Source organism: Musa acuminata, chromosome BXJ1-3, assembly GCF_036884655.1.
Source record: "Musa acuminata AAA Group cultivar baxijiao chromosome BXJ1-3, Cavendish_Baxijiao_AAA, whole genome shotgun sequence".
Classification (NCBI taxonomy): Eukaryota; Viridiplantae; Streptophyta; class Magnoliopsida; order Zingiberales; family Musaceae; genus Musa; species Musa acuminata.
Window position 1 is genome coordinate 45,210,182 of NC_088329.1, and position 11,945 is coordinate 45,222,126.

At 36.8% G+C, this 11,945-nt stretch overlaps 1 protein-coding gene across 1 annotated transcript; it reads left to right on the plus strand.

Annotated features, from left to right (window-relative positions):
* The first annotated feature begins 36 nt into the window (after positions 1-36).
* Positions 37-11,430, plus strand: LOC103979809 (probable protein S-acyltransferase 23). Its single transcript, XM_009396025.3, has 14 exons — positions 37-459; positions 550-690; positions 2,622-2,734; positions 3,103-3,182; positions 4,708-4,871; positions 5,370-5,508; positions 5,599-5,698; positions 6,997-7,051; positions 9,420-9,497; positions 9,650-9,748; positions 9,921-9,999; positions 10,091-10,239; positions 10,890-11,083; positions 11,162-11,430. The coding sequence occupies exons 1-13, from the start codon at positions 196-198 to the stop codon at positions 11,079-11,081; spliced, it is 1,653 nt and encodes a 550-aa protein (XP_009394300.1). The 5' UTR covers positions 37-195; the 3' UTR covers positions 11,082-11,083; positions 11,162-11,430.
* The last annotated feature ends 515 nt before the right edge of the window (positions 11,431-11,945 follow it).

Sequence of the window (11,945 nt, forward strand, 5' to 3'; positions counted from 1 at the left end):
AACGGAGGCGTCTTTCAATTTATTTTGACCCTCTGTTCATCTAGAAGCGGAAGCTGACCCAACCACTTCGCAGCTGACGATGGTCTTCTCTTCAATAAGGCGGCGATTCCTTCATCGTGTCGCCGACTGGAAATCGTCCAATATTCTTTGCTACATCCTCGATCAATCCTTGATTGCCCTAGAAGCTGTCGGGAAATGACGGAGATCGAGCTCGTCGTCGACCCTAAACCCCAACAGAACGGCGACACGGGTCGGAACCCTAACGGAAGCCCCGGCGCTCCGATCGCCAACCCCATCGTCGACGTCTGCTCCGCCTCCGCCTATGGCGACCTGGAGAAACTCCGGGGCTTCGTGGAGAGGGACGGGCAGTCGGTTTCCAACCCGGACGGACATGGCTATTACGCCCTACAGTGGGCTGCCCTCAATAACTTTCCTGATGTCGCGCAGTACCTGATCGAGGTAGGCGATTCGGCGGCTAAGTTATGGTTTTTTACTGTTCTTGGATGGGTTGGATTGAAAATCTTGTTGTGACCTCTTTTATTTCCGAAGCATGGTGGAGATGTGAATGCCGCTGACCACAGGAGGCAGACTGCTCTGCATTGGGCTGCGGTACATGGGTCGATTCCCGTGGCAGATGTGTTGGTTCAGAGTGGAGCTCGGGTTGAGGCTGCCGACATTAATGGGTACCGGGTAACTCCCTATCTAGATGCCCATGAATATGTTTGTTAGGCGTTGGCTACCAACGTAGTGTCTTACTCACTCCTTGTCGGGTAATATGATCCGTGTCTGATTTATTTCGGATGATGTGGTTAGTTTGTTTTCTTATAAGGATACAAGGGATTATAACTGGTTAAGCAAAGCATTTGATGTTGCAAGATTTTAGGAAAGATGTCTTTGTCTCCAGATTAATACATTTTATGGTTTCTGTTTTGCAGTAGCTGTTGACTTTTGACCATGACTTTACATTTTTACTAGTCAAACATTTTGATTGGCTTATTGAATCCACGGTTCCAATGTGGAATAGCAAACTTCAGTCATTATATTTGTCAAAGCTCCATGGTGGGAAAAGATCAATGCAGTCAATCCCAAATAATAAAAACATTTTGGCTTTCTGATGTTGTTGTTTTTTTTGTCTTGTTGATTTTAGGTCTATCAAAACCTTTGAATATATTGAAGCTCAAGCATGCATGAACCTTCCAAACTCCTTTTGTTCAGTTTTTGGGTCATGTAGTTCATGGAACTTTGACTAGCTGGTAGTTTAGCTTGTATGGTTGGAAGTTGGAACTATTCCTCTGATGCCTGGTATCAACCCATTGCATTTCATTGCTAGACCAAATCTCATATATAGTCCCATAATAGGAGTTATTGTGCCTTATAATTTTTATGGGCAATTAACTTCGGGAGATATTTTTTACTTTTCATGTATATCGTTGGTTATGAATATAACAAAGTTAGTTCAAATATTAGATAATTACCTATTCTATATCCTTTTCCCTTAAGTTAATACAAATCTAACAACAGCAAACATAGACATGGGACATACACAGACACATGCAATGACTCAACAAATGTTGAAAGGGCAGGACACAGACACAAACACTACATTTATATCTATTTCTATTATTGTAGGATAATGGGTGATATTTTTGGAACTTATAGTTTGAAAATTTTGATATTTGTTTATTGTGTCCTATTCTGTGATGTTATTTGGTAATGTAATACAATGATGAGGATAAAGATTCTTTTCAAAGTTGGCCTTGGATTGGATCTCTTCTTATAGAATAATAGATGTCATGACTATGGGATAGAATAAAAGATTTCACGACTTGTGGAATTGAAACTCTTGAATCATGGATGCCCAATCTCCGAAACACCCTTTGCATGTCCTCCCATCTTGCACATGCCTCTCTCTTGGTGGAGATTGGGTTATCCAGTGGAGATTTAGGCCGTAGTGTTGGTGACGGTTTAACTTTCAGTGTCTGGTTGCCAAGAGGTCTGACGCCGCTTTCTTATCCCCTTCTTTGGCTGTGAGTGTTGTATGCAACTGCTTCTCCTCTCTCCTCTTCCTCTTTGCATGCTCTCCGACATAGGGTGGTTGCGCTGGACTTGCACTGGACATGTATACATGAATATGTCTCCAATGTGAACTCAACAGTCAACATGTCATGTCATGTCGTGCTTTGTATGCTTATTAGATACAAATGATTGTATTTTGTTTGATGAAAGATATCCTGTATATATGGAAGTACATATACATATGCATGTCCATATACATAATACATATACATGTACGTTTGCATATCTCTTGGTGATTCCAACCTTTATTTTTCTGTGCCCTACCACTCGAACTGCTCCATGCTATCGCCACCTTAGATTGTTTGATGGAAAAATCATGTAAATTATCCATATCTGCACCTTTTTCTGCCTGTTCAATCAGATTTCTTAGTCTGTTCATTGGCTCAATTTCTGCACTGAGATTTCTTGTTAGTTTTGTAATTTAAAGCTATTATTTCAAAACTTTCTTTCAGTTCTTCAAGAGTCAGGGCATGTAAATAGCCGTTATCATTTGTTCTTTGCATTATATTGACCACATCTTTATTTGTGGGTACCTTTGCGATCAGGCAGTTCATGTTGCAGCACAGTATGGACAAACATCATTCTTAAATCATATTATTGTGAAGTGTGGTGCAGACTATGACGCACCAGATAATGATGGAAGGAGCCCACTTCATTGGTATGTAGTGATCTTGATATATTATCCTATGTTTTTGTTATTAAGTTGCTTATGTAAAATATTTTTACTGTCTAGATCTCATATTTATGACAGTAGGCTTAGGAATGTAGGCAGGCTTGCTAGACTTTGCTGATTGGTACTATGTTTACAATTGAATTGAATAAGAACAAAAACTTGTACTTCACCTTTGAATTTGGTTCTAATCTGTCATTTTGACCAATAAATGAACAAAACTTATACTTCACCTTTGATCCTAATGTATTTTTAAAGAAAAAGGCATGACTAGAATTTTATTATGGCATTTTTATCTAATTTAAACTTCTGTGTATGGCTTACTACTAATCTTCAAAATCTAATACACCACTCAGGGCTGCTTATAAGGGATATGCTGATACCATCAGGCTACTTCTCTTCAGGGATGCATACCAAGGGAGGCAAGATGAAAAAGGTACCTCCTCAGGGCTTTCACTTGAGTTTTCATTGTAGTACTGGTCATTTGCACGCATGAAATCCTAAAGAATATAGTAAATTCAGTAAATAAGTTTCTGATGACCTTTCTCTTGCTGTTGTGCCAATATACTTTTTGGATGTAATAATTGATGGATAGAAAATATTCTTTTGTAGCTTGTTACACTAGTTGCTTTGCGAGTAGCACTCAGAAACATATACTGCAATTTACAGTATTATATGCTGGGAATTTTTTTTGCAACTTCTTTAAAGCCTACAATAGGTTAGTTGACTTAGATGTAAATATTTAAATAAGCTTGAAGCTTCTTAGATTTGAGTGTGAGACATGGCAATTGTAATGCATAAAGACCATGTCTAACATATGTTTCGATTTTGTTTATCAATATTTTTCCCATGACTTTCTTATTTTATTTCATTTTTTTGACAAAAAAACCTTTTTTATAAATCCCTATACACTAGGCACTAAAACAAAAAGAAGTCACAATATCCTAACTAATTGTGGTGCCACATGAATGTCCCCTCAAACACACACACATATAAAACCCCAATCCAATCATAGGTCAAACAAAAAGCAGTCAAATCTCTTTTTTTCTTTGGTCTTCCTTTTTCTCTCGCTTTACTAATCTTAATCATCTCAGCTCATCTCATCGAAACAGGACATCTATAGGCTTTCTCTCGCACTAAAATTCAACATGTTAAAACACTCCATAGTATTCTAAAATTTGGTGTTTATTGGTCAAATTTGTTATTGCCTCCTTAGAAATCTATTGCAATTAGTTTCTCTTAGCTTGATTAGAGAATCTGTGCTCAAGTCTAAGTCTCTTGTGTTTTTATATTTACTGGTCCCCAGCTTGTCATTAACAATTCTCAATTTAAAAGTTTTGATTTGATCAAACTAACATCTGAATTGAAAATCTGGAATACATCTTTTCTTCAAAGATATATTTTATTATCTTTTTTTACATCAGACATTATCAAACAATGCAACTGATTAGAATCTATTAATGCAGTTATGTAACATCTCAAGCATTATTGATTTTTCAATATGTGGCTAAAGGATTTGTATGATTACTTTTGCCACTCCACATGATTCTCATAGAGAATTATCTAGTCTGAAGTGGCTACATTTCCACATTGATATACTTGTGTTCCATTTTCAAACATGATGTTTTCAACTCTGAAAGAAAGTGCAATTTGGTAGATTCATTTTGGATATTGTTTAACATGCTCGTTTATTGACCAAGGTTAAACCTTGGTATAATGATAAGGTTACCCTTCTCTAACCAAGTGACCAGGGGTCATGAAAACAACCTATTTACTTACAGTGGCAAGACTGCTTGCATTGACTGGTCCACATTGGTGAGAACCTTGTGCATTGGGTTTGCACCCTTTTTATATTGTTTATTGACTATTTAATCAGCTGTTCGCATGCAATTGAATTGGCCATTCCATATACATTTATATAATGCCATTGAAGTATAATTAAATTACTGATTGTGCTACAGGTTGCACACCTTTGCATTGGGCTGCATTAAGTGGCAATGTGGAGGCATGCACTGTGCTTGTGCATGCCGGCAATAAGAGTGAACTGCAGGTGAAGGATAAAAGTGGGTTTACTCCTGCTGAGCTTGCAGCTAACAGAGGCCATCGGCATGTGGCTTATGTTCTTGTATGTTACTCTCAAAAGGCTATTTTCTTCATTGTATTTATTCATAATATTTATCAATTTACCATTTGAAATAAAGCTATTTATTATTAAAGTTATTGGATAAAGTTGAGGATCATCTGTTGCTGCCACTATCACATTCCTTTCGCATCATTATTCTTTTCCATTTGTATGATTATGGAAATATATTATGGTTGTGCTTGGCATTTGCACCCAAAGCACCTGCGTAAACGCAACAAAACATGTGTGTTGGGGTGATATATGCATTTGAGTTGGTTGAAATTGGCTTAGTTACTATCATAATTATATCTTTTATATGGCATTTCAAAATATTATATGTGCGATTGGCAATATTTTTCCTGTGTGTACTTAATCATACCAATCATGCGTTGTTGTGCTGAATTCATTAGGAAATTGAATATTGGTTCTATTTAGTCTGGTATATGTAATCCATAGACATTATGAATGTTACTTATGCTTAGTCTACTGTGATATTTGTAGTCCAATGCAGCAAAGATTAATGGCGGTTTGTGTGAAGACAAAATTTGTGCTGGAACGATTGGGACGACTGGATATGCTCCTATTCTTCTGTTTGTCATTATTATTCTAACCGTTCTATTCATCAATTCTGTTCTTCTAGGTGGGTTCTGCTTTTGCTAGGAGCTACTGATTGGCAACTTATTCACGTCATGCTTGCAAATCAGTTTTTTAATTGGCTTTCTATTTGTAGGACCTAGTTTTCCGAAGGTCACTGCAGTTGTTGGGCTCTGGGGTTGGACTGGTGTTTCTTTTGCAGTTGTTTCACTGATAATGTTTTATAGATGCAGCAGGTAACTTTTTATGTTGGTATACACCTGATATTTTGTCACCTTGTCTTATTTACATGGTTGTATTCAAATGGACAATGAATATGCAGGGTCATAAAATAGGGAACTGTTGAATTCTCATATACCTGCCTCATATGCATACAATCACTCAGTGGAAGGTCTTATATTTTGACTTTCTTAAGTGCTAAAAAACTTTTCACTTTTCGGTGGTTTGTTAATTGCTTTTTATGTTGATCTAAACGTCCATTTTAACAAGTTTTTTTGGACCTTGTAATGGTTTTCTTAGGTGTAGTTTTTGACATTATGCTCATACATCAGTACATAATTTGGATAGCAAGTAAATCGAATCTGCGGCCAATGGGACCAAATTGATCTTCCTAATGGTTAGGGTGGTTACAAAGCTGTGGCATGTAAGGTATAGGCTTGGTCCCACTGGTTGATTATCTTTTTAAGGGATGAAACTTATTTGTTATAGTCTGACAAGTGGTTTTGTTTTTGAAAATATAATATTATGTTATATTTGCTCTTCTTCTGCACAATCATTGATTTTCCTCAGTATCCGTCTTCATTGAATGCAGTGGTTAAGGATTTGGAGTTGCAGTTCTGTTTTTCATTTTTCTGTACTTTAGAAGTGCTACTTCACTATTATCATACTTAAAAAAGTTAAAACAGTTTCAGTAATATATAGTTTAAGACCGTACTATTAGTACCTGTCCAAACCAGCAGAACAGACAAACACCTTTTGTTTGTGCTATCAAAGACCTCCCATCTAGAGCCTTGATTCTTAGAATGCCTCTACTTTCATGTAAGTTGGGAGAAAACATTTGGCTCTACCTTCACTGGTATATGGAATCAAGAATAAGCTATAAACCAGTGTTTTTATGTTTTGGATCAGGTAGGGGTGTGTAGGTTCTGGATCTGGTGACTAAGAACATAAGTACATTAACTTCTTACTACTGAAGTTCACTAGCAAATGCTGTTCGTTGTGTCACAACAAAAACATGGCCGAGGTTTGTTGTGCTGATTGGCAAGTGTCAATATGCCCCTGTGAAACAAAGTGATAATCTTTCACATGGACCAATTTTCTTCTTGATAACAGTATATTTATCGGACACTCAGAAGAGACACTTGTTAGTCAGTCTACTCGCACAATATATATGCAACTCCTCTCTTTGATTGCCAATTATCCACTTATGCACTATACAGCAAAATCTTGATGCTAATGTGATGCATTGTCTAATTTTTCATGTGTTACATAATTTTTATGTTCAAACTGAATTCATTAAATTGAGTTTCTACAGCAAGGATCCAGGTTATATCAAACCAAATTCAGGGAAGTCTGCAACTCGTACAAGTGTAAGCATGAATCTGTCATCTCAGATCTTGTATTGCATATTTGATAACCAGTGAGTTTGTTGAATTACTTATGTAGGTTTCAGAACAAAAGACAACTAATAAAGAATATGTAAAAGCTTACAAAGTATCTTGTTTTCTTCCTTTTTAATATGGGACCATATAAATAGTGGAGTAGGATGCATAACCAATAAAGTTTTGAGGCATGATTACCATCTTGATATTCATATTCCTATGTTTCTCTATGCTCATCTATCATTTATCCTTTCATTTGACCAATAGCTATCTTTTGCATATTGCGGTGTTAAGTTAGCTTAAAAAGGCTTTGTGCGGTCATACTCTAATAAAAGCAACCTAATGTGAATTTATATAGTTAATGACTAAAAAACATTGAAGTAGATGCTATAAATTTAATATATATTGTCTATTACTCTATTAAAATAAAACTATAGTCATATTCAAATAAAAGTGACTTAAGGTGCATTTGTGCTGTTTAATGACAAAAAATGTTAAAGTTTGCTTAAATCTCGGATTGGTGAGGTCCTCATGCATTGGTTTTGCCCTTTAGTCTATAACAATAAAAGTGAGTCATTTCAATTATACGATACTATCATATATCCAATGGGTACCTGATTTTGTTGGAATTAATCATTTTTGTGGATATGCCATTGTAAATTAGACTTGTTTTCGTTTTGGCTTCTGGACTGGTAGTTTGAATTGGATGGTTGGTTTGGCTACATCCAAATTGAACTTGAACCATTTTTTTTTACTTTGTGGAAGCAATCATAAGCTCACGGTATTTGAGTACACAAGGCTTACTATAATTTTCATGATCCGGGCCTGATGGGCTAACTAGCCTATCAATTTTGTTTGACCTAAACCACTGGTCAAAATGCCTAAGCTGAAGTTGATAGTAGTATACTCATTAGACTTTTATAAGTCAATCTTAATCTTACCTACTTTTAATGTGGGACTAATCGAGGTGTTACAATTTTCCCGACTCAAGGGCTTGACGTCCTCGTCAAGGCTCAACATAGCCTAGATCAAACCCTAATATGGTGCATGCGAGGCGTAGCCCAGTGGTAGCTCCACGCCGTGATGAGTCATCTGACTCCATCCACAGGTAGCCCTTTCATACTCGAGCCCCCTTATTATACCTATATACTAGGTCAGCTCTGATATTAAATGTCACAATCTGAGCCTGATGGGGCAATTGACCTATTAACTTCGTTTGACTCAAACCATTGGTCAAAATACTTAAGCTGAAGTTGACAGTAGTTCACCAATCAAATCCTTATAAGCAAGGATTGAAATATCGTATCGTACCGGAGTTTCGACATTTGCTCGTATATATATTTATATATAAAAGATTTTTTTATATATAAATATTTTTATAAAAGGCGACGTCGCGTCCCCGTCACATTTTATAATATATATATATATATATATATATATATATATATATATATATATATATATATATATATATATATATATATATATATATTCGAACCGGTACGTACCGCCCGTATCGGGCGGTATTATTCGAAATTGAAGACATTGCTTATAAGTTAATTTTAATCTTGTCCACTTCCGACGTGGGGCTAATCGGGTGTATTACAATCTCCCTCACTCAAGGGCTTGATATCCTTGTCCTACATCGGAAGTGAGCAAGACTAAGATTGACTTATAAGGGTCTGATGAGTGTACTATTATCAACTTCAAATTAGACATTTTGACCAGTGGTTTATGTTAAACGAAGTTGATAGGCCAGTTAGCTCATTAGGCCTGGGTCGTGACGTTTGGTATCATAGTATTTGGGCATGGTGAGGGGGCTCGAGTAGGAAAGGCTATCCGTGGATGGAGTCAGAGGACTCGTCACGACGTGGAGCCATCGCTGGGGTATGCCTCACATGCACCATGCTAGGGTTTGTTTTGGGCTATGTTGGGCCTTGACGATGATATTAAGCCCTTGAGTGAGGAAAATTGTAACACCTTAATTAGTCTCACATCAGAAGTGGGCAATACTAAGATTGACTTATAAAAGTTTGATGAGTGTATTACTATCATCTTCAGCTTAAACATTTTGACCAGTAGCTTTGGTCAAATGAAGTTGATGGGCTAGTTAGCCCATCAAGCTTGGGTTGTGACAATAATAAAGAGAAAAAATAAGACCAATAGACATTGAGTCATGTGAGTTGGTTGCATTAGTAATTGGTGATCTTTGTCTTATAGGTGATTTCTCTACATGTTTCAATGTCAGTTGGCACCACTCTGTCTTAATCGAATCCACTTGTTATGGAGTTACATTTTTCTTTGATCTTGGCTTAACTTCTGTAATTTTAATTTCTGCAATTGGAATATCCAATAGGATCCTCTGCTGGACATTGATATCAGCAACTCATCCATTTGGAAAGGCAATTGGTCTCAACTCTGTGCTACATGCAAGGTAGTTTCTGCTATGTGGTGCTTTTTTCCCTTTTCCAGCAGTGATGCCAAATTCATGAGCAGCCAGTATTTTGTTCTCAGGGACATTAGCATTTTGTTATTTTTTTTGTTTGACATATATTGGAGAAATCTGATTCTTGTTCTTGTCATCAGATAATTCGACCTGTACGATCTAAACACTGTCCATATTGCAAGCATTGTGTGGAGCAATTTGACCATCATTGTCCCTGGATATCTAATTGTGTCGGGAAGGTGAGAATTGAGACTGTACTCAAGCATATAGTAATAAAAACACGGATTGTGGTTTAGACTTCAGAGTACATGACATGAACAAGCATGTTGTCGATCTGGTTCAGATGTTTTGGCCTGCAGGTTTTCCTTTTCTGATTGGCTTTATGATTTGAATTTTCTTTTTGTTTTGCAGAAAAATAGATGGGACTTTTTTGTTTTTGTTTGTATGGGAACATTAACAGCATTTATTGGTGCTGTCACTGCAGTTCACAGTGAGTGCTATGATCAGGGAAAAACCCTTTTTTTTTTATAATTAAGTTGGCATGTCCAGATAAAGCTTAAACTAACATTGTTGCATAACAGGGTTGTGGACATGGTCACCTATAATTCCGTCGTCCGAGAAATGGATTCATCTTGTAGTGGTGGAACATCCTGGTGCTATACTATTTTTGGGCATGGATGCTATTTTACTATCAGGAGTTTTGACTTTGGCAGTGGTACAGGCATCGCAGGTAATGGTTTGGTTTCATTGATTTCTTGTACAATTTTGGAATCATGAGTTGGCTGCAACCAACTTGGCATTGGTACAACTAAATGATATATGGTGATAAGTGCTGATTAAAACTTGTCTTGTGTTTTATTATAATGAACTTCATGTAGATTTTAAAAACAGAAACATGCTTTTGAGGCCAAGGAATTGAATCTAGAGTACTGGTCCATGCCGAGAGCCAGTTGTTTGATACAGTACATGGTGGTATGGATGGTATACCAGCTGGTACCTATTGGAAAAATGGAAGTAAAATAAAAAAGCAAAGTCAATGATGAATAGACAAAAGAAACTAGTAGACTAACCTCTTATGACTAAAAGTCAAATGCCAGAATAGGAATGGTTGACTGAAATCATTTCTAATGTAGCATAAGTCCCAGGGTAGAGAACCTTGTGATTTGCAATATCATTTTTTTTGTTTAATATGGATATCGAGCCACCATAGTTTTCCATAAAGCCAAAATACATCAGCAAATCAGTTGATGATTGGCATACCCTTTCTCTGCAATCATGGACGTCTACATCTTATCGTGATTTGTTTGGAAGTCAGACAATTTTACATGAATGGGAGTAGTTTGTACACCCTTTAAACTGATATTCTTGTCTTTTATGCAGATAGCACGAAATATTACCACGAATGAGATGGCAAATGCTGCTCGTTACTCGTACCTTCGAGGACCAGATGGACGGTTCCGCAATCCTTACAATCATGGTTGTCGTAAGAACTGCACGGATTTCTTTATTCATGGATACATTAATGATGATGAAGTAGCTTGGCCCTCACTCCAAGAAGCTCAAATTGCTTAGAGGTAGCTGCTTTCTTTTTGCCTTCCTTGTCGTCCGACGAGTCCTATCTGATTAGTTTCTACAATTGCTTGATGCCAAAGGCTGGGCTTGCTTGACGAGCAGACGGCACATATATGACTGGTGTGCGAGTCTGTACTCTGTACGATAGGTTCCATGGAAAGTCTAGCAATGAATTAAACAGATCCAGTGTTTCTTGTAATAGGGGAGAAGAAGCTCATCGCAACCCATTCTCAGTGGACATTGTTGATGTTATTGAATGTGCAAATGTAAATTAACAAAAGATAGTCTTGCTGGCTTTATGTATTATTGGTAAAGCAACATTAAAATTGTATGGTTTATTGAGTGTCAACGTAAGGATGCAGCTATTTCTGTGCCTCGCACGGCAGAATCTACACCTTCCAAGATGGGTCATTTGTTCATCTACATTAACGAGTGATTTCTCATGTAAAGTTCACTGTACCATAAGGTTGTGCTTTGCTACTACTGTATTCCCAGAAACCTCCTTGAAATATCTTTTTGTTTCATGAATATTATTCAATCAAAATCTGTTTCATCACATGGTTTCATTTATTTCTGATATTTCACAGGTAAACAAACAATAATTTTCCTATCGATTTCCTTTTCCTTGGCAATAAGATGGTTCTTGTGAATGTGTAATTGTAACATTTCATTAAATTCCTATCGGGCCATAGCATTTTCTTTCAAAAGAGAAAATTAACTTATTTCAAGCGAAAAATCTCTTCTCGGAGATGAAAACCTTAGGCTCGTAAAACACACCATACCAAAGCTCATTATTAATCAAAATTTGCTAATCAGAGAGTTATCCTATATTCAAAAGAATCAGTTACTGATCCTCCAAGAAGG

What these genes read in the sequence shown, in the direction of transcription:
- LOC103979809 (XM_009396025.3), top strand. Translation starts at nt 196, where the DNA reads ATGACGGAGATCGAGCTCGTCGTCGACCCTAAACCCCAACAGAACGGC. An exon ending in CATCAATTCTGTTCTTCTAG is followed by an intron (nt 5,509 to 5,598) that starts GTGGGTTCTGCT and finishes TTCTATTTGTAG; the next exon opens with GACCTAGTTTTCCGAAGGTC. An exon ending in TGCTGTCACTGCAGTTCACA is followed by an intron (nt 10,000 to 10,090) that starts GTGAGTGCTATG and finishes GTTGCATAACAG; the next exon opens with GGTTGTGGACATGGTCACCT.